The sequence below is a fragment of the Apodemus sylvaticus genome, chromosome 9 (assembly GCF_947179515.1).
Source record: "Apodemus sylvaticus chromosome 9, mApoSyl1.1, whole genome shotgun sequence".
Lineage (NCBI taxonomy): Eukaryota > Metazoa > Chordata > Mammalia > Rodentia > Muridae > Apodemus > Apodemus sylvaticus.
In genome coordinates this window covers 54454162-54481114 of record NC_067480.1, presented here as the reverse complement: position 1 = coordinate 54481114, position 26953 = coordinate 54454162, and the positions used below count along the sequence as shown (strand labels likewise).

Sequence of the window (26953 nt, the reverse complement as noted above, 5' to 3'; positions counted from 1 at the left end):
GGAACCCTGACTGCAGGTCGTTTCTTCATTCGGTCCTGGCTCTGTGGAAGCTACAGTGGAGCGTGGGTTGGTTTAGGGGACTCAGGCGCAGGGGTTTTATGATAGTTTTGTTTAAAGTGGAAGAGTCTTGGCAGTGTGTCTGAGCTGAGGCCAGGTAACTGCAGGTGGGACTGGGGAGAACTGTGAAGGCTGGAGCCTTCACCTGGGGAATTAGAAAGAAGGTAACCAGCATCCTGTAAACAGACGGCCCTGCAGATGCCCAGGACACAGGAAGTGGTGCCACGGTCTGTGCTGGGTGATCCTAGCTTCCTCAGCTTCCAGCCGTTCTGTTTTTAATTAGTGTGTGTGTGTGTCTGTACATGTGTTAAGGTACATTTATGGAGGTCAGGAAAACCTGGAGGGGGTTAGTCCCCAGTCCCAGAGGGTGTGGGTCTTGGGAGTGGAGCTCAGGTTCTCAGGCGAGGTGGCAGGCACCATCACCCACTGACCCATCTCCACCCTCCCCCACCGCCCATGTGTTACTTATGTATTTTATAACATATACATTATACATATAACATATACATTAACCTCTGGCATCTAAGAGAAGAATTATTCTTCTGAGTATCTGTTCAAACTCTTTAAAAAGTCTGTATTTTAATTAACTTACAAAATAGGGGGACTATGTAGGTGTGGAAAAGAAGGGGAGACAATGAGTGAGGCTCCATGTGTTTTCTTCATAATTCTTGGTATTGATTACCCCCCCCCCCCACCTCCGATTTTTGCTACTCTAGATGTGAGTGGAAGAGACTCGGGATCTGAAAATGGGGTACAGGGTGACTAGCCATTCCAGTCAGCCCAGGACAGAGTATTTCCTGTGATACAGGAATTTTGGTACTAAAGCTGAAGAGTTCTGGGTGTGTCTGGCTTGTCTGCCTGTCTGAGGTATTATAGGGGTGGATGTCATCAGGAGGCAAAAGGTAAAGGAATGTAAGGTTCTAGCCAGAGAATTTGGTTTTAGTATAGAGAAAATGAAGCAGAGCTGGGTGGTGGCACACACCTTTCATCCCAGCACTCGGGAGTCAGAGGCAGGTGGATCTCTGAGTTTGAGGCCAACATGGTCTACAGAGTGAGTTCCAGGACAGCCAGGGCTACGTGAAGAGAAGCCCTGTCTTCCAGGAAGGATGGTGGTGAGGTCATTTCCTGGCCCTGTCACATGTAACTCATTCATTCATGCCTTTACATTCTGAGTGCCAGCTCAGAGTCACACACTCATGTCTGAACAGAGTGTTTGGCCACCAGGTTGCCTCTGCTGCAGTCTAGGTAGGGAGCCCATGGAGCCCCAGAACCCTTTGCCAGAAGCTCATCCTGGAGTCTCTTCAGCACTGCCAGCCATTTTGGAAATACAGATATCAAATGTATTACCACCGGAAGGCCTGAAATGATTCTGTCTCTAGAATCACTCTGAGACTGTGTTGCTATTTTAAGCAGTTACTTCAATGGTCTCATGACTTGCTCCAGAAACGAAACTGAGACTGGTTTAGGTTTTCAGTACCCTGGTTGTCAAGGTTAAGGACAGTGTGTACCAAATGGGGAAATATGTAGGTGTGGAAAAGAAGGGGAGACAATGAGGGAAGATTTCATCTGAAGAAAGGGGAATTCCTTTATTATCTAGAAAAGGCTCTAGATACCAGTTCTGTCTGGCTATGGAAGCAGTACAGAGGAGTTACCATAGTTAAATGATGGGAACTTGATCAATCAAGATTGGGTGATGGAAAAGCAGGGAGGAATCTGAGCATGACGAGCCTTGTGCTGCCCGTGGGCGTGAGAGCAAGGCACTGCAGAAGTGAGCGCTGGATGCAGTCCATGAACTCAGCTTGCCTACTGATTGAGTCCTTCCATTGATCGGAAAAGCCTCTGGTCTGGAATCTGGCTTTGCCGATGGTGCCATCTGTAACCTCATGATCTTCCACCCGTATGACTCTGAGACTTCTTATATATGAATAAATGCTTAGGCTGATAGCTTTGGCTTGTTCCCAGACTAGCTCAGAATTTAATAACCCGTTTATTCTATTCTAAACAGATACATGGCAATGTCCTCCGTTACAAGTGGCCATCATCCTCACCGTTTAGGGGTGAGTCTCGATGCCTCTGACTCTATCCCAGAATCCTCTAGCGGATGTCTCACCTTCCAATCCTGCCTCAGCTCATTGGCCGGTCAGCTTCTTATTGACAGCTGATGCTTCCACTCAATGCACAAGAGATTATCCCTACATGGATCGTTTGGGAGAGGGCTAGCCTAGCAAGCACACAGCCTGGGTTCAGTCACTGGCACTGCAAAACCAGGTTTGGTACTGAGCCCAGCACTTGTGAGGCCCAGGCAAGCAGAGCTCTATGAGTTCAGTGCCAGTGTGGAGTTCATGGTGAGTTCCAGAACAGAGCCATCTAGTGAGACCTTGTCTCAGAAAAATACAAAAATGCCAAAAAATACCACTCAGGAGGATCAAGAACATCATTTGAAAAATACAATGTTAAGGCCAGCCTGGGCCACATAAGGCTCTTGTTTCAAAAAAACAAACAAACAAACAAACAAACAAAAACTCCTATAGCTATCCCAAAGCCCACTTTATCATTTGAGCCAGTAAAATCTGACCTGTCCTTGTAGATAACTCTGGGAAATCTTTAGCTATTCCTCTTCTAAGGTCTGTCCATCTACATCCAAGGAAAGGAAGTTCTGAAAGTTTCTCCATGGTGTGCCATTTTTATACATGGTTTTCCTTTCTCTTACTCCCTGTTTTTTCTTTAGCACTTGTACCTAGTAGAGGCTCTGTTCAAAAGATGTAGAAAATAAAATTCCAGTTTTGAATCTTACTAAGAGTTTTTGTGACTTATTAGTGTTCTTCACTTCCGTGGTCAGAGACTGAGATGTGGAGTGTGCTGATCCTGCCTTTGCATTCTGCGGTGCTGCACACTTGTAATCCCAGTGCTGAAGACAGAGACAGGGGCATGCCTGGGCTCACTCGCCAGCCAGCCTAGCCTGTTTAGAGAGTTCCTGGCCAGTGAGAGACCAGCCATGTCTCAAAAAAAAAAAAAAAAAAGTGCTGATTAATCTGAAAGAAAACAAACAAACATCCATCTAGCTGCAGTGTGCAGACACGTAGCATGAAACACAGATGTGTGTGTGTCTGTGTCTGTGTGTGTGTCTGTGTGTGTGTGTATAGAGTCAAAAAGAAAGCAGTTTAAAACCTACTGTGCTAATCACTTAAAGTTTACCATATATTATCACAGATAACATATAGAATGATCCAAACAAAAGCTTTGCAAGACCTTAGTGGGAAAAACATGAATTATTAAAAAGACATTACTAAAGACCCAGATAAATGGAAAGCCATGCTTTATTCATAAGTAGGAAGATCCAGTATAATAAAACTATTAGCTGCTAGGGCTGGAAAGAGAGCTGGGGGGGCTGAGATCACTGTCTGCTCTGCCTTGGGCCCTGAGTTGGATTCCTGGCACCCAGGTGGGATCACAGTCCCAGGTAACTCCAATGACAGGGCATCTAAAGGCTTTAATCCACAACTCTGGCCTCCTCAGGCACTAGGATGCGTACAGGTATGTGCAGGCAGAGCACCCATATGCGTGAAAAAGTAGCTCCCTCCAAAATGCTGCTGAGTAGATTAAAAGTAAAAGAGTCATCTTTCCAGGCAGCGATTTAGAACCAGATTCTGAAGATACCACCAAACACTGTGCTTTCTGGTGAGGTGTCAGAAGCAGCTCCTTAAAATTCAGGCTCGGGCCTGAATACAAACATTATATTAAATAGTTTACTGGAGGGCAAAGCCAGGGCAGCAAAACAAAACAAACAAACAAACGAACATAATCAAGCAAATAACTGCGATTATTATTTGGACAATAAGATTTCCCATGGGAGGAAAAGCCAAGTATATCGACAAGCCAACTGTTAGATTAATGAGAAGGCAAAATTTTGAAATCTGTGATAAAGAAAAACAAGTCAATTCTAAGTCTATAAACTAGCAACAATCAGGAAAAATGTAAATTTCAAAGAGATACTATTTAAAATAGCAACACCACCTCACTTTTAGTAATAAGACATTTAAAGGAGAAATCATGAGACTTAATTGAAGAGTTAAGCAGATGGTTAGATCTATTATATATACCATGAGATAGCCCTGTGTGTGTGTGTGTGTGTGTGTGTGTCTGTTTGTCTGTCTGTCTGTGTGCGCACATACAGGTGCACATGCATGTGTGTGTACACAAGTGTGGGGACACCAGAGAACAACCTCAGGTGTCATCCTGTAAGCATCAACCACCTTGATTTTTTGAGACATAGATGGTCTCTCACTGGCCAGGAACTCTCTAAATAGGCTAGCCAGTGAGCCCAGGCATGCCCCTGTCTCTGTCTTCAGCACTGGGATTACAAGTGTGCAGGCCCACAGAATGCAAAGGCAGGATCAGCACACTCCACATCTCAGTCTCTGACCAGCCCAGAGCTACCACCAGGGGATGATGATCAAGGGTATCAAATGACCCTTGGGGAGCAAACTTGCCATGCCCAACAGTGCTGCCTATCTGGCCTACAGACTGCAGAAAGGTCCCTTAAATTTTTAAGCATACTCACATAAACCTTCAGATGCAGGCTGTGAGAGTAAAATTCTGTCTGTTTTGTCTGTTGTGGTGGTGATGTTAGTTTTTAAAAGGTGTATTTATTTTTATTTATGTGAATGAGTGTTTTGCCCTGCGTATTAGCTATGTGAACCACATGCATGGGGCGCCCAAAGAAGTCAGAAGAGGGCTCTAGATTCCTCAGGAGCTGGAGCTAGGGAAGGCTGTTAGTTGCCTTGCTGAGTGCTGGGAGCCAAACCTCAGGCTTCTGTTGAAACAGCAAGTGCACTTTACTAGGAGCCATCTCTGTCCCCCCAGTGATTTGAAATTTGCTGAGGCTAACTGATGCATGAGTTTCCCTCCGGCAGAAGATCAGTTCTTCTCCAGCTGGATATGACGGTACAGATCTGTAGCCTCATCACTCCAGAGGCTGAGACCAGAGGATTGCCATGAGTTTGAGGCTAGCCTGAGCTTTTATAGTGAGTTTCAGGAAGAGGATCTTCTGGGGGGAATTTTGCAGTTGCTTCTGAAGGCCTCGCTGACTTCCCTACTACTAGTCTTGGGAAAGTTTTCATGACAATTTCTTGGCCTGGTCATTACAGAGAACCCAACAAAACTGACTATTTTGGTCCCAGCTAAGCCTCTTCTGTGCTTTTCTCTGTCAAGTGCCCAGTACTCACAGCCACAGAGAACTAACTGGCCACACATCAGCTTTCAGGAAGGGAAGTTTGCTGCGTGCAGTGGCTCTGCCTGGGGGGGGGGGGGTCCGTGTTTTCCTTCACCCTACAAGATTCTCCCCCTGAGTAACGGGTTTGGCTGTAACAATGTCCCTGCCGTGAGCACAGAGGGACACAGCCCAGCGGTGCTCTTGCAGAAGGCACCGCTGGTCTGACAGGAGGAGACGACCTGATTTCTGCTTCATGTTAACTCTTAAAGGCCGTGCTTCCTTCACAATGAACCACGAGTTAGATGACTGCCTTTGCAAGCAGACCTAAACCGTTGGGTTTTTACTAGTTTTGTTCAGTTTTTTTTCAACTATGACTGGAGAGTTCTGATACTATTTCTTGTTCTTACGTTTAAAGACCTCATTCTATTTTTCCCTTATTTATAGTATTCTGAGCACTGCTTTTGCTTTATTTAGAGATACTTCTATTAAATTTCATTCCTTTAGTTATTTATAATAGTCCTATTTATATTTGGATTAATGGGTGTTCAGATTGGCATAGACACACCAATCTTAGATAAATATAAACATTTAAATGTTATACAAAATACATGAAACCATTATAACTAACAGTTGGGTTGTTATGTTTTTATTTTTTCCCTTTGAGATCAGAGTGGTTTGCTTGTTTGCAAATTTTCTCAGAGACAAGGTCTCATATATAAGGGCTGGCAAGATGGCTCAGTGAGTAAAGGTGCTTGCCGCCAAATCTGATGACTTGAGTTCACGTGAAAGGAGAGAACTGACTCCTGAAAGTTGTCCTCCACAAATCCCCTCCCTGCAAATACAATAAAGAAAGTAAACGAGCAAATGTATTTTAAAGTTAAAACCAAAAGAATAGACAGTGATAATAATTTATGGGCTTAAATTTTAAAACTGCTCAGTTCTGATAGAAGAAATTGACAGTACACAGTCATGCCTTGAGCCGGGCATCTTCTAGAACCGTGGTCCTGCCAAATCTTCTGGCCACTTCCACTGATGCCAATGAAGAGTTTTGATGGCCATTGTTGCCATGGAGTGGTATATTGAGGATGGGGGACCTGGCACGTTTGGATCTAATCAGAACCCACAAGGCCCTGCAGGAAGGTCCTGCGTGCGTTCGTGAAGGAGTTGTGAGCCGAGGTGGGAGACTGCAGCAGACGTTACAGATGTGAGGGCATGAAGTGGGCGGGGACAGGGGAGGTCGGACAGGGGAGGGCAGAGAGGGTCCCCTTTGCGGAAACCTGCCTAGGGCTAAGGAGAGAGGTCACGCCTCTCTCAACGTGGCTGCTTAGTCAACGGACTTTCCTTCCTGCCCCCGCACCCCGCCCCCGCCTCCGCTCCCCCGCCCCGCCCCCATCCCGTAGTTCTCTCATAGTAACTTACTAGCTCCCACCAGTGATTTCCCCTTACTTTAAATTCTGCTTCAATCATACATATGGGATTTTTTGGGGGGGCATTTCATCTTTAATTTCATTTCCTGAGTGACTGGGTTTTCCTCTGTGTCTTTTGGCTTTCGAGTCAGTCTTTGACTGTCTACTGAGGGTCTCTGTCTGTGGAATCTACTCGCTTAGGGAGACCAGTCGGAAAGGGAGGACCTGTGCTTCGACTCTCAAGCCTAAGTGTTTTGATAAGAGGATTATCTCTTACCACAGAGTGTCTCTATTGCAAGACGTCTAAAGGAAATGAAGAGAGTCCTCAGCAAAGATGTTGGCTTCTTGTGGTTCCCGGAGCCCCGTTGAATGGATGGAGGCTGGACGAGCACCTGACTGCTGCGGTTCTGAACATGGCCCTGAGCCCTGTGTCAGCTGAGGTCATTCACCAGGTGGAGGAGTCTCTTGATGAGGATGAGAAGGAGATGATGCTCTTCTTATGTAGAGATGTGACGGACAACCTGGCTCCACCTAACGTCAGGGACCTCCTAGACAGCTTAAGTGAGAGGGGCAGGCTCTCTTCTGCTGCTTTGGCTGAACTGCTCTACAGAGTGAGGCGGTTTGACCTGCTCAAGAGGATTTTGAAGACAGACAAAGCAGCCGTGGAGGACCACCTGTGCAGAAACCCTCACCTGGTTTCTGATTATAGGTAACTCATCAGCTTTGACCCGAGCTGCCCTGCGGGGGAGGGAGAGGTGGTCTAGGCATGAGGGCAGTGAAAAGGTGAAAAGACTCATCACTTCCTCTTCTGTCTGATCAGACTACCTATGATACCGCTTTATAATGTGGAATGTCTGGATTCTGTTGGTTTGTTTTGCATTTTTTTTTTGATAGCCTATTATAGCCCAGGCTAGCTTGGAACTTACTGTGTAGCCCAGTCTGAGTCTCCAACTCATAGCAGTCCTCTTGGCTCAGGTCGGGTCATAGCTTGTTTGAATTAAAAACAAAAATGGTTGTTTAACAGGTAAACAACTGAGTAAAAGATCATAACGGAAGTGGACAGGACAGATGGTGTATGCTTGCCAGAAGGACAGACTGACAAGAAAGGAAGAAAGAAGAAACAGCATAGTTCTTCTTCATAGAGTAGACACTCTCTGTTGCCAGCCCCTGATGGTGTGGGAGCTGCAATGCTTTGGAAATTTCTGGTACCGAGAAAGGAAATAACAAATCTGAGTAATCTTCCTGCCCTCATAGCACTGGGGCTCTTTCTAAACCTTCCCTGTCCTTGTTCTGGCCAGCCAAGGAAGGGCAGCAGGGTGGGGTCTCATTGTACTGTTCCTTCCTGGCTCCAAGGAGCCTGAGTTGGACATTTCTTCATCAAACTACCTTACAGCCCCCTGGACCAACTATGAATCCCTTAGGTACAAGAGCCTCCTAGCTGTTCCTCTCCCCTGATGCAGGAGTCCATGGAAGGACTGGGTTTTCTGAGCAACAAAGAGACCTTGTTCCTCTAAATTGCTTCCTCTTCTTCCAGTCTGTTATTTCAGTTGGTTGTGTAATATGTATTTAGAGATGGCGTCTGTCATCAAAACTACTGAAAAGAGCGGAAGGCAGCCTGGGCTTTGGAATGTGCTGAGAGTCATTGTTGGAAGGTCTGTGTTAAACCTCAGACATACTGGTTACAGCCCACATAGGCTGAGCCAGTTACTAGTCTTACAAAAGAAAGAATATACAGCTCAACTAGCTGTACTGGGTGACAAAGACTGACAATCCCAGCTTCTCTGGAGACTGAGGCAGAAAGATTGTGAGTTCAAGGCCAGCCCTAGTAACATAATAAAACTCTGAAAAGGCAGAGCAGGGTGGGAGAATGCTTGGGACTGGAGCTCTGTGGCTGGCACTGGCTTAGGATGTCTAAAGTTCTAGGTTGGATCTCGGCACCATGAAGAGATGATCATGAACTTCACAAGTTTATGAGTCTCTTTGTATGGTGTACCAAGTGGCTGTGTATGCAAGATGCTTGGGATTATTGTTATTGATATTTTTTTTACATGTCCGGCCATGTGACCTCGCACAGCTGGGGGACACCAGCTGGCTCTCAGAGATTAGGTTCAGGTGCAGTGAGTGGGAATGGGGTGTCAGGCCCTCTGGAAGGGGCTGGCATTTGGGATGAAGCAATTGACCTATTCATCCATCTGTTCAGCTGATTTCCCATCAGCACAGGCCAGGTTGGTAGCCGGCTAAGGGCAAAAAAGAATCGAAGACTCTCACTTCCCTAAGAATGTTAGAGTCTATCTGGAAAAACAGCCTTCTACGCAGTTCCACGAGGTATCCCAACTCCAGCCAGAACAGAAGTGACTGCATCAAGAGGGGCTTTTCAGACTAAACATTTGTGGTCATGAGCCCCATGGTGGATGGATGCCTTTTACTCTTTAAATTCAAATGTGGGCCAGGATATTGGCGATCCTCAGACTTCAGGTATGGTTCATAGACCAGTGCCAGTCAGAGCTTATCAAACAGAGAATACAGGACTACTTTGAATCATTTTCTTTTTACTCATATGTTTCATTTCACTATGACTTCTGGGGACCTAGGGGCTTTTTTCAGGGGAGTCTCTGCTTTCCCCAGTAGTTTTCAGAGCTGTTAGAAAGGGAAGTACTATGTCCTTGTGCAAGCAAAGGCAAGGCCAGGTGTGATAGTGCACACATGCAGTCCCAACAATTAGAAGGCAGAGGCAGGTGGATTGGGGCAGGTTCAAGGCTCATCTGTCTATGCAGTGAATGCTAAGCTAGCCAGAGCCTGTCTCTAAAAACCAGCCAAACAACCAAACAAATAAACAGATGGAGGAAGATGAGTTTTCTATTTGAACTTTCTTATAGTCTCTTGGGGACTACCAAGGCTTCCTGTTTCATAGATTTGGAGCACAGTCCATGGGGACAAGAATTAGTCTAGTTGTTGCCTTAGGGGAGGTATGGCTCTTGGATTCTTGTCTTAGTTTACTAAAGACACGTTTGTGGTTTACAGGGTGCTGCTGATGGAGATTGGTGAGAATTTGGGTCAGTCTGATGTATCCTCCTTAATTTTCCTTACAAGGGATTACACGGGCCGCAGCAAGGTAGCCAAGGACAAGGTGAGTGGTTTTCCTTTGTTGTCTATTCCAGAAAGCCACCAGAAGTAGGGCATGCTGAAGACAGTGAGGCGGGTAGTCTGCTACCATGCTTCCAGGATCCAGACATCTGAGGTGTTCTCTTCATAATACTGGTAGCAAGAGAATTGGTTTTAATTGAGAATAGGTTGGTACTATCTCCTCATGTGCCTTGAGTGTTTTTACACTCAGATTTGGTCCTGATTTCTGTAAATTTGACAGGCCAGGCTTATATCAGTTTTCTGATTTGACAGCTCTCTTCTGGGTTGGGCATCCTAGCTGCTTGTGTGGAGCAGAGACATGGAGCGGTTGCTGGTCTGCCCTCTTCATGCTTGCCGGCTGCTGTTTATTTCCCTGGACAGCCTGTGGAGGTGGTTTGGTGTGAGGAAGCTGGGGTGTAGGTCCTTCTGACTCATCTTTCTGGCAAGTGGCTAGTGTAGGATTAGAACTGTTGAGATTGTAGGAAGAATATTTCAATTGCTGATGACCTCACCTGGTTTGCCTAAGCTATGGGTAAGCCAAGAAAAATCTACATCCCTGGTGGTGACAACAGGTCTTCCTGGCAGCTACCCTACCTCTAAGAATTTCCTTAGGTTCCCTCATGGTTACAGGAATATGGGAGAGCAACGTGTTCCTACATCAAATATAGAATGAAGAAGAAAATAAAAACAGGAGTCTTTCAGGGGAGGGAGCGTCTCTAGCCAGCTCCTCCACTTATAAAGGACTAATTTTGCTTATTGTCTTTGTAAAATAACGATAAAAGTTAAGTAACCAAATGTTAATCATGGGAGCAGAATAAAATTCAAGCTTTTGAAATATGGTATTTTAAGGATCCTGGTGGTTGAAGTTGAGTGCATAAGAGAACCCCATTTCTTCTCATGGTTGCCCTCGGATCAGGAAAATATGAATGTGGAGTATCAATGAAAACAGTTTTAGAATTTTCAAATGACATTATGAGGATTTCTTTTACCAATATTTCCCCTAGCTACATTTTCTCCCCCTGCCCAATCCCCGCTCTGGGAATCCCTTGTAGTGTTTACTATAATGTCAGTCTGGATTTTTATAAGAACATTATCTCAGGAAGGGTTTATTCTCAGGCTTGATCATTCCCTACTCCATGTTGATGTGAAACAGCCCTTGTATCTGCCTGTTCCAGACATGAGAATATGTTTATGACCAAAGGAGTTAGCATAACAAACAGACAGATTCTCATGTAGTCCAGGCTGGCCTCACTGTATAGCAGAGGATGGCCTTGAAACTTCTGGTCTTCCTGCCTTTATCTCCCGAGTGCTGGGATTACAGATGTTCACCACCACATCTGTTTTATGTGGTGCTAGGGGTCATACATGCTAGGTAAGCCCTCTACACCCAAGTTAGAATTCCAGCCCCATCTCTTTGAGTCAAATTCAGAAGGGTTCTTTGTTCTGGGTAGAGCTGTCTTGATTGGGATAATGAGTCACCACAAAGTCTTATCTTTGTTACTTTTTTCTGTTACGACCTAATGGTCTAGAGTTTGCAGTGGGGACTTGTCAGCTCCACTCACATGTGTTTCTTGTTTGTGGCTTTCTTAGAGTTTCTTGGATCTAGTGATTGAATTGGAGAAACTGAATCTGATTGCTTCAGATCAATTGAATTTATTAGAAAAATGCCTGAAGAACATTCACAGAATAGACTTGAAGACAAAGATCCAGAAGTACACACAGTCCAGTAAGTAATTTTGGCTATTCAGTGGTCTTTCGTGTTTATTCTGTGCATGGTAACAATGGTCTGTGAGGATTCATTTGTTAGATACATGGTTGAAACAGAACCCAAGAGTCCCAGCCCCCTCTAGCCTATGTCAAGAGATGATATTCCTTTATAGTCTTTATATCCCAGTATCCCCCACTCCACTGGCAAATCTCCCTTTGAAAATTACCATCAAGCAGTTCCTAACATTCTGGTCTTTAAAGATGTCTGTGGCTCTGTTTTTAAAGGGCAGAGAGGCTGTGAACATTCAGGACTTTGTAGGTTGAGCCCTGTTGCCCAGTTCCCATGTTGGACCTGATGACCACCATCTACCTCGGGGTGGCACCCCTGGTTCTGATTGCTGTCTTATGTGTTTCATTAAACCGCATGGAACAGGTCACTTTTGCTTTCTTTCTTTAATAAAGGGGGTCAACCCTCACCCTTAACACCACCTTACCTTATAGCCTCAGCCTTAGCTTGGCTTCTCTTAGCAGGTCACTCTCTCTATAGGGTCATGCTGTAAAGGTCATGACTAAGACCTGCTTACCTACATGGTAACATGCCTGAATGACTGATAAAGAACCTGAAATAGAAATGGTATTTAATGTTCTCTTTTAATTTAAAAGTGTGTGTGTGTGTGTGTATGTGTGTGTGAGACCCCACATATGTGCACATGTATGTGTGTGTGTGTGTGTGCACTCACTTTCTCAAGAGCCCCATGTGTGAGTTGTTCCTTTCCTTTCACCATGTGGGTCCTGGGGATTGAACTCAGGTTGCCAGACTTGGTGACAAGTGCTTTTACCTCTGGAGTCAGCCCACCAGCCCTTTTAGTCATCCTTACTGATAGAAGAAGAGTCATCTACCTGATGTTTTCAATTCAGGCAGGTGCAGGTTTAAGGTATTTTGAAAGATGACGGTTGACTGGGACTGAAGCATTGTTGAAGACTCGTGTGATAATTTATGAACTTTAGCCCCTTTCTGTCTTCATAGGCCAAGAAGCAAGTTCAAATATGAATACTCTCCAAACTTCTCTCCCCAAATTGAGTATCAAGGAACACTTATATAACTCAAGGGTGAGTCTGGAGCCAGTGTATGGAATACCAGCATGAACCAGTTTTAGAGATGTAATAAAAGCATACGTCTCATTTCATGTTTTAGAATAGCTAAACAGACTGATAGATGTGTTTGATTATGAATGTGTGCAGCTTCTTACGATTATAAACCTTAGTAGTGTTCAAAAATATATTTGGAGAATTTTATATAATATATAACAAGAAAATAATGTATGTACCCATTACCTAGGTATGACTACTGTGGAATGCTTTCTTTTAGTCTCTGTCCTCTGTGCATTAGCAAATGTGTCTATTTATACAATTGAATATCTTTTTCATTCTTTGTTTCTTTGAAGAGTCAATTTTTGAAATTAAAGCAGGTAGGGTGTACCTATAGAAAGACAAAGTTGAATGTCTCTCAAAAGATTTTAAAGTTCTTTCCTTCCACCTCACAGAGCTCATGTCCCACTTCCTTCCCGTTAAGGAAACTAATCTTGAGGTTTCTTTTATAACCATGCACAGAGAATCTACCCACAGAGAGTGTCTACTTTTGTAACAGTGGCAGCATATCATGTCTGCTCTTCTGATATTAAGAATGAAAAGAATTCTTAGACATTGTTCCATATGGTTAATATGAGGTTGTTTCCATTTAATCATTATTTGTATTATTTTGAATGACACCTCCACACCTTTATTTTCTTTTGAGACAAGAACTTACCTGTAACCCAGCCTGGCCTGGAATCCATTATGTAATGTAAGCTGGCCTTGAACTTGCAATGTGTGTCTCCTGCTTCAGCCTCCTAAGTGCTGACATGATAGGCATGTCCTTCCAGAGGACTCATGGCTTCCATCTTCTGCATGTACTAAAATGTATTTAGTTCTTTCTTGCTGATGTGTAGATTTCCCCCTTTCCATTGTTACTAAAAACAATGCTGCAAAATAAACTTCCTGATTCTTATCTCTTTGTGCATTTGCTTTTAAAAAGAATATTTAGAGAATATTTTACTTATTATTTTAATTTGCATGTATGCATGTGTACCTGTATGAACTTACGTGTTCAGGAGCCCATTGAGGTCAGAAGTAGATATCAGATCTTCTAGGACTGGAATTATAGGCAGTTGTGAGTCACAATGTGGGTGCTGGGAATTGAACCCAGGTCATCTGAAAGAGCAGGTAGGACTCTCACCCTGAGACATCTCTCCAGTCTCCCATTTGTCCTTTTCCTGAGTGTCATTTTAATTTGGCAAACTTTTTTTAACTAAGTGACATAACAAAAGATTTCTTTTTCTAGTTAATGATCATAAATGTCACATGGTTGTTTATAGTTATGTTCTGAGGAGCACAAATCTGTTGTGGGTAGCCCTGGTCTTGTATTTTGATGCTAATTCCACTCCTCAGAGGGGCTGCCCACAAGGAGTTGCATGTGAACCTTCTCCCCACCTTAACTTTTCAAATAAAGGCTAGAGCCAGTGATTGATCAGTAGGAGGGAAGGTGGAGCTGAAAAATTTTGGAGAGAGGGGAGCGAGGGAGAGAGAGGAAGATGGAGGTGGAAGGAAGACAGAGCAGAAGCATGTGGCCTGGAGAAACCGCAAGTTATGTGGGATCTCGTCGATGGGAAATAGAGTAGTGTAGTGGGAGATCTGCCCAATCTCAGTGTGTAGCTTGTATTCCAATTAATTGAGTTGTGATTTCTTTGACGGGACTTTCTTGGGTTGGAAATTTACTGCAACACAAATCCTCTTGTGCTTGCTCCCTGGCCAATCATGTGAGAACAGTGGTATAATATTAACCTAACCCCTTTAAAGTTATGTGGACTTTGGGGTGGACTTAGACTGAACTGGTTGAAGTATAAACACTTCTGTAAATGTGTATCATGAAAACATTCTCCTAATTTATGAGCAGTTTCTCCGAGAACACTAGTGATAGGTAGCACTGAGCAATGGACTTGCATAGCTAAGTGGCTGTTAAGGAGTGTGCAGCCCCTCCCCCACTCACTCACTCGCCGACATAAGGACACGTATGTCTAAAGCAGTCTGTCCACATCCACCTCCTGCGGCCAGCCCAGCCCTGTGCTGCTGATTCTTCTCTTTCCCTCTAGCTCTGTAAATTACAGTCATCCCATTGCTTAGGGATGGCTTTTAATTTGTCCTTCTAGTCTCTGATATCTGTAGGTACAAACCTGAAGGATCTTCTGAGCTCTTTCTCCCACCACCTGGGAGATTATTATAATGTACGCTGTCATTCTTAGTTAAAATCCTTCAGCTCTTCACCGCTGTGTTTCCATTCTGCAAGTGCAGCGTCTTCTCCGTGTAGCCTGCTTTGTGGTTCCTTTCTCTTAACACTTGCTGAATCTACCTCGTGACCCAATCTCTCATTTAGTAAGCAGGCCATAGTAAGCAGGACATAAGACTCCGGTAACGTTCGCACAAGATTTAGGAACGGTTTATATAACTGGGTTTTGACTCATCTAAGAAATTACAGTTGCATTTCTATGTAAGAAATTACATAGACACAAGAATCTGCAAAATCAAAAGAAGTTATATGACTGCACTATAATACTTTTAAAGTCTAGCTTTGATTTGATCCCTTTTCAATAGCACCTAAAGGTCAATGTGCATCTGTTTGTGGTCAGATGCAAATGGCCAGGTTCTGATGAAGTCATGGACTATTCTAGGGATGGGGGAACCATAGCTTGCATGTCTTTCTTCAGTTTATACACAGACACACTCTCAGGCACAGTTTAATGGATAATGTACTTCTTTGGTTAGGTAAGCTGCTGTTGATCAGATGGTGGCAGGAAGTGATGTCATCTCACAGAAGTTCCATCCTCTGAGAAGAGAGAAGGGGTCAGTTCAGTCTTTCAGGAGTGGTTCCATTCTTGATCGTCATGAATCATACACACATATCACTGATTTTGTAGCTCAAAATCATCTTTTCAAAAGCCATAATTGGACATTATTTATTTAGTTTGTGGTGCTGCCAGTGGACCTGGGACTTTGGGTACAGACATTTATTAAGTGCTTCTGTGCATGCTGTGCTGGAGACTCACTGTCTGTGAATATTTAAACACCATGAATACCCCTTTTAGCTGAAGCTGGTGAGATGGCTTAGCACTTAAGATCACAGGCTCCATTCTCAGCACCCATACGGTGGCTCACAATGTCCATAACTCAAGTTCCAGAGGATCTAATGCCTCTTCTGCTCTCCACAGACACTGGGCGCACATAGAGGCACATGCATGCGTGCAAAAACACTTATATACATGAAAAAAACAAAACTACCACATATATGGTTTTTATCCTCATTTTTGCAGCTGAAGGAGAAGATAAAGAGGTAAAGGACTACAAAGGTTGAACTGTCAGAACTAGGATTCATCGACAGAAGTTTATGGCCTAAAACTCACTCCTGCAGTCAAGCTACGCTTTGCCCCATGTTAAAGGAATAGATTAGATAGCAGTCTCGGTCCCAGCATATTCTAAGTTGGGACCTTTTAACACCCATGCTGTACTGTAAGAGCTGGCTTAGAGCTGTTCCGAAGCAATAGTCTATGCATTCCACTTTCTTAATGTTTTAATTTCTTAATGGGAGACTGATTTGATCTTTGACAATATAGTGTGGAATTTTTTATGGAGTTAACAGTCCCTGCGGTTAATTTTTAGGTAGCCGTGAAGGTGATATTTTTATTTTCTCCCCTGTGTAAAAATATCAAGCTATTTAAAGAGGTGTAACATAGTGAGCCTCAGAAGAAGCTAACACAGTGTGACCTTCTTTTTTATATTTGAAGCTCCAGAATGGGCGGAGTAAAGAGCCAAGATTTGTGGAACACCATGGCATTCAAAGTAAGCCATCAAGTTCTTTGATCTCTTCTTTATAAATGCTTAATAATTTAAATACAGGGAGCTGAGGTGTATAGCTCAGTGGGAGAGCATTTGCCTAACATGAGTGAGGCCCCGGGTTTGATCCCCAGCACTGGGGGAAAAAAATTACACGTTGTGGTATGCGGTGGTCTGTTCTTACGGACCTAGCTGCTAGAGAGTTGAAGTAGGAGCTTCTCTTGTGCCCAGGAGTTCAAGACCAGCCTCCTTAGCAACATAGGGAGACCTGTCATCTAAAGAAGAGAAAAGGAAGGAAAAGGAAACGTTCCATTTTACCTCTGGCTACTTCTTTTATTTACATATTTTAATTAAATGGTGCACGCCTGTAATCCCAGCACTTGGGAGGCAGAGGCAGGAGGATTTCTGAGTTCGAGGCCAGCCTGGTCTACAGAGTGAGTTCCAGGACAGCCAAGACTACACAGAGAAACCCTGTCTTGAAAAAAAAAAAAAAAACCAACAACAATTAATTAAACCCTCTAAGAGTGCAAGCAAGTTCCTGACATGCCCTCTATGGTGCTCTCAGTTAATACGTCACCGGGTGCTTCGCCTTGGCTGTATTTGTGAGCGATGCGGCATTGGTGCTTCTGAAGTGGAGCTGTAACCAGACCATGTTAAACGCTAATTCAACCATGATAATAAGGCACAGGAAACCAGATTTCTAGCAGCAGGAAGAAGAAAGACTAATCTGGAAACTCCAGAGAGGACAGTCTCTCTCTTCCATAAAAACAAAACAAATTCAGTTAAAAGCCTGTTCATTTCCGCCTACATGGTCTCTTCTTAAAATGCCAGCACTTTAGCCATGGCATTCCCTAAACTCTTTACTCATTTATTTATTTGTGTATTTATTTTCATATTTATATGTGCTGTGTAGCCCTGGCTGGGCTGGTATATATGATGTCGCTCAGGCTAACTTCAAACTGACAACCATCTTCCTACTTTAGTCTTCTGAGGGCTCAGACTACAGTGATGTCCCACCATGCCTCCTGGCTTAGAACATCATTTTTTAAAAAGATTTATTTATTTATTTTGCGTATGTGAGTACGCTATTGCTGTTTTCAGTTGTACCAGAAGATCACATTACAGATGGTTGTGAGCCACACTGTGGGTGCTTGGAATTGAACTCAGGACCTCTGGAAGAGCAGCCAGTGCTCCCAACCTCTGAGCCAACTCTCCAGTCCAGAACATCATTTTAAAAAAAGCGTCTCTTTGCTGTACTGAGGTCTTTCTAAATTGAGAGTCAGGACTCAGCCTTACACTGGTGAGATGGCTTATGTTGTAAAGACAGCAAGGGCTCTGTGCTTCCACAGAGGCAGCAAGACCCTCAGCACGACCCAAGGGCCTTTGAGTCTATTGTGGGCATGGACATGAGTTGGGCAGTTTTGAGTGGGGCGGTGCCCTGGCCCCATGGAAGCCTCGTGGGTGTGGCTTGTGTAGCCTGCAGGCTGCGTGCGCTCCTAGAAACTGAGAACCATTTTACCCTGCCTAGCCAGATGGTGCTGCTCACGCCTGCCGCTCCCTACCTAAGGTTCTCTGCAGAGAAAACTGTTGAGAACGGAATTCGTTTCTGAAGCGACAGCCTGTTTCTTAAAACACTGGTGAGGCGGAAGAGTTAGCACTCCGAATGCCGTTTAAAGTGGAAAAAACGGGAGGCCTGGCAGGCTTGCTTAGGAAGGTAAAACAAACACGTTCTTGCCACTGCGATCCCATCATGTGGCCCGACACCTGGTGACACTGTAAGGAGAGCCACCTGTCTGCTTTGACCTGGACTTGGCTTACTCATAAAAGGGAAAGCATTCAGTCAGGTTTGCCTTAAACTAAGAAGCTTAAGATAATTCAAGCCATGTATTCAGGTCAGTTTGGACTTGCAAATGGCTCCTACTGAAAGATCATGATGGTGGTGGTAGCAGTGACTGCCCTGGGTGGTACCATGCTCCTTCTAAATCTTGAGCCGAGATGCCACACCACACTCATAATATGCTTTTATTTTCGTTTTGCTATTGGGGATTCCATCTAGAACCTCATGCAGGCTGGTCAGGTGCTCACCCATTGATCCCACAGTGACTGGTTTAAAGCTCTTCATCGGTAACCCGAAGTATATTCACATGTCCCTTAGTGTCTGTAGGTGACTTATTCCAGGATGCCTGTGAGTGCCACAATTTGTGGATACTCACGTCTCTTATACAGCAGGGTATTATAGCATTTGCATATAACCTGTCCACATGCACTCCTACACTTAAGCCATCTCTGGATTACTTACACTGTACAATGGAAATGCTGTAGCTTTTATACTTTATTCTTTAGCGGACAGTGACAAGAAGTGTCTATACATGTTATTCTGTATTAAGTCCATGTTATTTAATCATCCATCTTAATATACATATGTTGCATGGATGTGTCAAATGCAATTACTCTTAACCTTTTTAAACATTGTAAAGTATACAATCACATGTATCACTACTGACATAATCAATTTTATGTCTGTGACTTTTAAGTTTTCTTCTAGCCTGGGTCAATGTAGTCGATAGATGTCTCTGAAACACATTTTTCTAAATTTAGGATTCATTATTTCCTTAAAACTTCTAGAAGTGCCGAGTGGTGGTAGCCCAAGCCTTTAATCCCAGCGCTTAGAAGGCAGAGCTGGATCTCTGAGTTGGAGGACAGCCTGGTTTACAGAAAGAGTTCCAGAACAGCTAGGGCTACACAGAAAAACAAAAAACAAAACAAACAAACAAAAAAAAACAAAAAACAACCCTCAAAACCTGAAGCAAAACCAAAACCAACTAACCAAACAAGCCAACTTCTAAACATACAATTTATCTTAAAGGATATTGCTAGTTGCCCCTTAGAAAGCTTGTCCTGAAGCCAGGGAGATGCTCAGTTGGTGAAACGCTTTCTACACAAGTGTGAGGACCTGAGTTCAATCTCCGGCACCTACAGGAAGAGCCGGATACATGCCCGGAGGCCCAGCACTGGGGAGACAGAAACAGGGAGATCCCTGGGCCTTGCTGGCTGGTCAGCCGATATGAATTAAGTTTTGGGTTCAGTAAGAGATTCTGTAAAAAGAAAAAAAAAGTGATTAAGAAAGACTTACCATCACCCTCTGAACCCTCCATGAGGGCGGGCTGCCTGGCCCCTGAATGCAAGCTTGCATACTCACAAATGCACAGAGAGGGAGGAGGGGAGGGACCGGGAGATGGGGGAGGGAGGGGACAGAGACAGGACAGGGGCAGGAACAGGGAGAGACTGGTTCAAAGCTGACTGTGGTAGCACAGGACAGTAACCCTAGCACTCATTAGGAGCCAGGAGAGCACGTTTGAGGCCTGCCTGGGCTACATATCCAGAGGCCACCTCTGAAACAAAACCAAACTCAAACCAAAACCAAACAACCCAGTTCATTTCCCCGAACCTTTCAGATGCTGGTAAGCCCTCTCCCTCCCCCCTCTATCTTTAGACACCATTTCTCACTTCGCAGCAGTCTTGGCCCAGAGACTGAATGAGCTAATGAGATGACAGCTCTTGAGCACCGAGGTGTGAGCCAGCCCTTTCGTGGCTTCGGAACCCAGTGCTTCCTTCCCCCACTGTGCAGGCTAACTGAGTCATTGTTGTGGAGCGGAGTTTGCTGTGGGCTCCAGCACTTTCCAGGCTCGCCGAGCTCTGTCTTGCTGCTGACATTCTATCATCTCCCAGCATCATTGAACTATGAAAACATTGGCCATCTGTTCGGTACAGAGCACACACACGTACGCTTCCCTCTCCTGCACACTCCAACGCTCTTCCCTTCAGATGCTGGCCAGAGTTTTGGCCCATGTAGGGAAGCCACAGTGAAGTGACATTTTTGAGTTCTCCTTATCAGGTTAATAACTCGCCAGCCACCTGGTGGTCACCTGGAGGAGGCTTCCTTCTTTCTCTTGCATGTCATGGTTTTTCTGCATAGTTCTGGAATAACAGACCTCTTAAGTTTTCCTTTGGGTCAGGCTCTTCCGTGTGAGGTTGGAACTTTGGGCTGAGTCTAGCTGGAGAAAGGATAGGAAGCTAAAGAAATGGGCAAACAAAACAGCTGTGATAGAAAGAACTCAGCCAGCCTGGGTGTGGGCTTAGTTCAACTTTGTAAACGATTCTGTCTCTTGTCCCCCCAGGAAAACCGGTGAAGACATCCATTCAGGAGTCAGGAGCTTTTTTGCCTCCGGTAAAGAACAAATTCTCCCATTTGGTATTGCATTCAACAGTACACTGACGTCTTAAAATACAAACAAAAAACCAGCCAAAACTGTTCTTTAAGATTCTTTGTGACAGCTGGGTGCCTGTGCATAATTCTCCTGAGAACTCAGTGAGCAGGAACCTTGAATATAACAAAGAAAAATTATGTTCAAGTGGAAGGCTTGAGTGAGCTTTGGAATGCAGGCAGATTCTAAGCGGCGCCTCTCATCATAACCACTGATGAACGAACAGGAGGGCAGCGCTGCTGTGCTGAACTGTACCGAGCCTGGCTTTTGTCTGGGTTGACAACCTCCTCGGAGGAAGCAGCAGAAAGCCTCCATTTGTACTGGCTTAGAAAGTTCATTTTTGGTGCTGCTTTAGGCTACTACGATGGCCCGTGACCCATCTTCTCTCTTTCAAATTATCTTTATTTTAACAAAGCTAAGACACGAGTTACGAAATTAAATTCTCATTCAAATTAAGTGAGAACTGAAATAGCTGTTTGTCTTAAACTCATTACTGTGACAGAGGAAAATGTTGACGGTACTGGGAAATGTCAGCTGTGATGACTTTAGGCTGTTTATTGAGTGATTCACCTGCCAAAGGGACGCTTAAGACAAACCAGAAGAATGGAGGAGTAAGACCTTAAGTCTCAGAGAAGTGTCAGCATCTCTAATCTCTGCCTTTCTTTCTAGCACATATATGAAGAGAGTTATAGGATGCAGAGCAAACCCCTAGGAATCTGCTTGATCATCGATTGTATTGGCAACGACGCAGGTAGGTGTAGAAACCCGGATTCACTCATTCCCTACAGCATGATCATGACCAAGCACGTTGGATTTGTCAGCATGGCAGACACTAACTGCAGTATCAAAGTACACTCTACTATAGTGCTTGCTTCTCAGCCGTGTCATGGTCTAGTGTGGATCGGGCTAGGGGAGCTTTTTATGCCATATGGTCAGCCAGTGGTCCTGTCATCTTTTCAGGCCTTGGAGTCTTCTATAGGGGCCTCTGTATGTGACTGACAGATGAGGGAGTAGAGACTGTGTAGCAGATCTCATCATTTTAGAGAAAGACCTGAGAAGAGAAGGACATGCCTCATCTCTACCCACTTTCTATTGATCAGTACTTACGTGGCTTGAGCTAACTACAATACACACAGATAAATCAGTCGAGCTATGGGTTAGAAGGGACATGAGATGGACTTGGGGAACACAGCACAAGTTCTAAGTTATGGAAGTTGGTGTGTCTTTACCTGTCTTACCTGGGCATCCTGGGTAATGTGGCTAGGGGTGGTCTTGGTCTGCAAGGGACATTTATAATGAAAGGTATTCTGGTTTCTAATATTGTCAGATGTTTCTCTACATCTGGATAGCCTTCTTTGGGGCCCTTAAAAACACGTTGTCTGTGTTAACGTAGGGGTGTGGCTAGTGTTTGAGTCACATGTTACTCAGGTCTTCTCTCTGTTTGAGCTACCTGTGAGCCACCGTTGTTTGGACCTGATTGTGTTTCTCAGTTGTTGGATGTCTAGTACAGACTGAATCGCTGGTTATGCATCAAGAGAAAACGAGACAAGGCCAGATGCCTGGGTCACTAATGCATTCAGTCATCTTCTCTCCCTTCCTTCAGATGAGTGATCACTGTAGTTCATGACTTTTGTGTCTTTCAACATTCCTTAGCATGAGTCAGAGAGATGACTCACTTGAATTACCACAGGGAGGTCTATGAAAAGAGAATCTAAGAGAAGGTCAAATTAGCAAATGTGAAACTGGATTTCCCAAGATTTCAACTACAATTCCACTTCCTTATGTCCTATTTTGGCACATGACAAATGTGACTCTTTCGCTATAGAGAAGAGTCCTTTCCATTTGTGATGGTTTGAATGGAAACGATCCCCATGGGCTCATGTATTTATGTTCAGGCCTCTGTTGATAAACCATTTGAGAAGGATTTGGAGGTGTAGAGGAGGTATGTAATTGGGAGCAGGGCTTTGGGGTTTCAAAAGCCCACACTAGGCTTGGCCTGCTGCCTGTGGATCAGATATAAAGCTCTCAGGTATTGCACCGACACCAGGCCTGTCTGCTTCCTGCCGTGATGATAATGGACTAAGCCTCTGAAACTGTAAGCAAGCCTCCAATTAAATTCTTCCTTATCAAGAGTTACCTTGGTCATGGTGTCTCTTTACAGTAATAGTAACCCTAACTCTTAGGACACCATTTTAGCTATTAGCATCCATAGACGAATAAGGAAATAGCTTCTCAATGAATCACTGACTAGTCTAAGGACATTGTGGGATTGTCCTTTTACTTTTGATTGTGGCTGGTTTTGCTTCCTTCATCATCAGGAAATGTCTGAAATACAGAGCGTTCTGTGTTGTACTTATGCTTATATTATGAGACTCATAAAGATCAAGCCACAACCTGCCATGAACCAAAAAAGCCTCAACTATCCATGACTAACATCCAAGGTCTGTGTGGAATTCTGTTCCTGAGTTATGGGCAGCTGTATTTCTATGTGTCATAGCTGTACTTCTCCCACTGTAGGAGAGCATCAGAGTTGGGCCTGGCAATGACTGCCCAGATTTTAATCATGGTTCTGCTGTTTCTCAGTTTGTGATATGGGGCTATAACATGGGTTCATAACAGAACTTCCCTCATGTGATGGTTGGGAGAGTGAGGTTATACTCATAAAGGACATAGGACAGTGTTTGAACAAAGTGTAAGCGAATGTTAGCTTGCTGATTTTGTTTGTTTGACTTTAGTGGAAAACGACTAAGCTGTAGCACGGCATGGCTTGGCACGTGGTTTAGCGAGTCAGCTCTTAGATGAGTAAGGAGAATGGCGGTCCCGAGGACTACACTGGGTTCCGGGGTCAGTGGGGTACATCCCCACAGGTAGAGGCACAGGGGATGGAGTCAGTCACTTTAGAGAAAACAGGATTCAAGTGGAAATCTCAAAAAGTAAAGTGGAAACACCTGATGTTGACCTCTGGCTTCAACCCATGCATACATGAGCACATATATGATCCCGCATGCACCCCTCCCCCAGACACATGCCTGCACAGAATGGAGCCCCAGGCAGCAGATCCTCAGTGGAGTCCTTCCGAGTGTGACGAGAGGGGGCCTGGCCTTACGGTGAAGAGCACGTCAGCTGCTCCTTCTCCCTGAGAATCAGGAGCCTCTTCACTCATGCTCCCTTTGCCCTTGAGAATAAAACAAACTGCTGGGTTAGAGGTCACTTGTGAATCCTCCCAGCTCAGGTGACTAATCACAGATAAGAAAAGAGACGGTGTAGGTTTGTTCAAATTGAGTTGCACTTTGCTGTGGCGGCTGAGCAGTCCCAGTCCCTTTGTGAGGCTCAGGACAACAGGGAGGCATTAGCCATCCAGAGTGGGAGGGCAGTGTCCTCTCACACGTTACTGCACCTCTGGCTTCCTGTCTCCTGATACTTTCCACCGAGGACTCTAGGGCAGGGACTGTGCTTTGATGTGACCTCTTTGGTGCTTCCGTCTGTGTTATTAGTACCAGAGCCCTTCACCTAGCGTTATCTGTGGGATGTCCTCGGTCTGGTTAAGTTTGCCAAATGGCTAGGTTTAACATTTGACTGATATGTATGGGGTCAGATAATAAATAAGAAGACAAGATAACTGCCAACTGAAATAAGGGTTCTGACAAGCAGAGGCCGGATGGACTGACTATCAGAGTGAATCGCTTGATAGAATCTCCCTCCCGTGTGGCAGGCACTTCGCTAATGGCTTTAACGGTAGCCGTATGATCATGCTTTTCACGGATGTAAGCTCTAAGAGGGTAAATGGAAGAGCGTATCCATCTGTTTTACTGTGTGTCACCAGCAGTTAGACAAGTGCCGGGCACATAGGTACTCAGGAAGTACCTTCTGAAGGACGTGGTGTTGGTAGAATATCCTCTTCTAGTAACACTGTGTTTTAAAAACCAGTCCTTTGGGGCTGGAGAGATGGTTCAGTGGGTAAGAGCACCGACTGCTCTTCCAAAGGTCATGAGTTCAAATCCCAGCAACCACATGGTGGCTCACAACCACCCGAAAAGAGATCTGACGCCCTCTTCTGGTGTCTGAAAACAGCTACAGTGTACTTACATATAATAAATAAATAAATCTTTAAAACAACAACAACAACAACAACAAAAAACCCAGTCCTTTAAAGCTTAGAGTTTAGTAGACTTATTTAGTGGACTTATTTACTCCTTTAACCTCCCCCTCCCCCCAAAATCAGACATTAGCTAAAGAGTATACAAATCCCCTAAATATTTACAGGCATATTCTTTTCTTTGTCTGGTAAATACTTATTAAGGTTGTCTTACAAATAAAGTACCATGCTTGACCCTGCATGGAGCACATACTGAGGAGGAGTCTGGTCTCAGAGCCACTGAGAAAAGACACAGTTACTTTTTGGTACATTATTCTTGAAAATAATCCTTATGGTCAATGACCTCTTCTTGAGGTAGACAGCAGTGCTGACGGACTTGGCCTCATTATGCCAGTTTGGGAGAATTAAAGAACACGTTCATGGTGTCCAGGTAACTGTGCCTGTGGCCAAGCAGAGCCAGGTCTTTCTGGGTCCTGGTTGGCCAGCTGTGTCCTCATCTTGATCTTCTTAGGCATGTAGAAGCAAGTGTCTCCAATCACTGGTGGGTGGATGCAAGGCCTGGTTTAAGGCTCTGTCTGTTTGTGTGTGGGGGTGTTGGGGTGTGTGTGAAGGATTCTGTATAAATGACAGCATTTGTAGACTTTTGGAGGTAAAATTTTGTAAGACATTTTTTTTTGTAAATTTATTTTTTCCCATCTTTATTTATAAAAAAATACAACTCTGACACAGACCAAAAAAATGCCAACACACTCCAAAGAGTCCATTAACAACAATAACAACAAAATGGGGAATCAGCAGGACCCTGGTTACACCTGTCTGTAGCCCTTACTGAGGAGGCTGGGAGCAATGCCTTGGGCAGGACATCTCACCTAACATATAGTAACCAACCCTTGCTCTGGAGGACACAGGCACTCCCACAAGGCAGAAAGTAACACTTTCAGTCTTTAGCATCACCAAAGACCACCGTAGGATAATGTGGTGTCCGTGGAGGTGGATGGTGCCCACTGGGGTCATAGATGGTGTCTCCTTGTAGGGCACACCACACCCAAGGTCTGCTCTCGTGAGAGTTGCTTCCTGGATGTCACCAGCATCACGAGGATTCCCTCGGCCTGCTTTCAGCTCCTTGTCCCGGTCCTCATTAAAAATGTTGGCATCTTGTCCCATGTGTGGTCAGAGCGGACCTTCAGACAGCTCCCAAGCGTACAGTTCCCCATCGGCTTCCTTCCCTTCTCTTCCGAACCTGGGCCCTCAGCATGGGTAGGAATGTCATTAGGGACGCTCTGGGCTCCACTGGAGTTTCGGAGGTTCCGTCCGTTATCATCATGGCGGGAAACATGGCAGCAGAAATAGCCGGCACGGCACGGATGGGTCCAGAGGAATTGAGAGCTGCGCCCTGATCTGCAGGCAGAAAGGGGGTGGATGGAGGGAGGGAGGGAGGAAGGGAGGGAGGGAGGGAGGGAGGGAGGGAGGGAGGGAGGGAGAGAGAGAGAGAAAGAGAGAGAGAGAGAGAGAGAGAGAGAGAGAGAGAGAGAGAGAGAGAGAGAGAGAGAGAGAGAAAACATTTGCAGGTTTTCAAAGAGGAAGCATTTTCTCCTCTGCTGCTGCTTCTGATATCTTTGTTATGCTTTGACTAAGACACATTTGGTAGCAGACTTTGCAGTTTCCACTGTGGTGTTATGTGAAGAAACTTCCTCTTCTTGCAGTGACAGGCTAGGGATCGCTCCAAGCCTCCTTATGTGTTTTCCCCCCTTCTAACGGAACAAGAGGAACCTTGAATAAACATTATTTTCTTGTAGTAACATTTATATAATAAGAACATTTGTGCACAGGGAAGTAGAGGGCTCATTATGATCAACCTCTGCTCACAGAGAAAAGGGGTAAGTGACACCCAAAATAGTCGAGGGAAGCTATGTTCAGAGGAGCAGTAGACAAACCATTCTGGCCCCTCCTGGTTCTCATGGGATCAGTGCACTGAGAATGATTTCTTCCTGGGAACAGGAGTGTACAATGAGGTACTTTTTGTTTTCTGGACATGTCTAGCCTCTGGACCCAAGCTGATATTTGCTTAAAAGCTTAACATTATTTGTAAAACTAATTTATTTTCATTTTATGTGCATTATTGTTTGGCTTGTCTCTGTGAAGGAGTCAGATCATGGTAGTTGTG

General features: G+C 44.6%; 1 protein-coding gene across 6 annotated transcripts in view; it reads left to right on the top strand.

Annotated features, from left to right (window-relative positions):
* Positions 1-26953, top strand: part of Cflar (CASP8 and FADD like apoptosis regulator) — a 49297-nt gene that overhangs the window by 10425 nt on the left and 11919 nt on the right. For 3 of the 6 annotated variants that reach the window (XM_052193599.1, XM_052193595.1, XM_052193598.1), the window contains 7 exons: positions 6958-7384; positions 9697-9802; positions 11389-11524; positions 12533-12615; positions 16380-16434; positions 20607-20656; positions 21363-21444. In XM_052193599.1, coding sequence (XP_052049559.1) covers positions 7089-7384; positions 9697-9802; positions 11389-11524; positions 12533-12615; positions 16380-16434; positions 20607-20656; positions 21363-21444 — 808 coding nt within the window. In that variant the 5' untranslated portion in view covers positions 6958-7088. Of the gene's footprint in view, positions 1-2062; positions 2115-6957; positions 7385-7747; positions 7881-8792; positions 9151-9696; positions 9803-11388; positions 11525-12532; positions 12616-16379; positions 16435-20606; positions 20657-21362; positions 21445-26953 lie in introns of those variants that run through there. The other 3 variants (XM_052193596.1, XM_052193600.1, XM_052193601.1) reach the window with 3 other exon arrangements.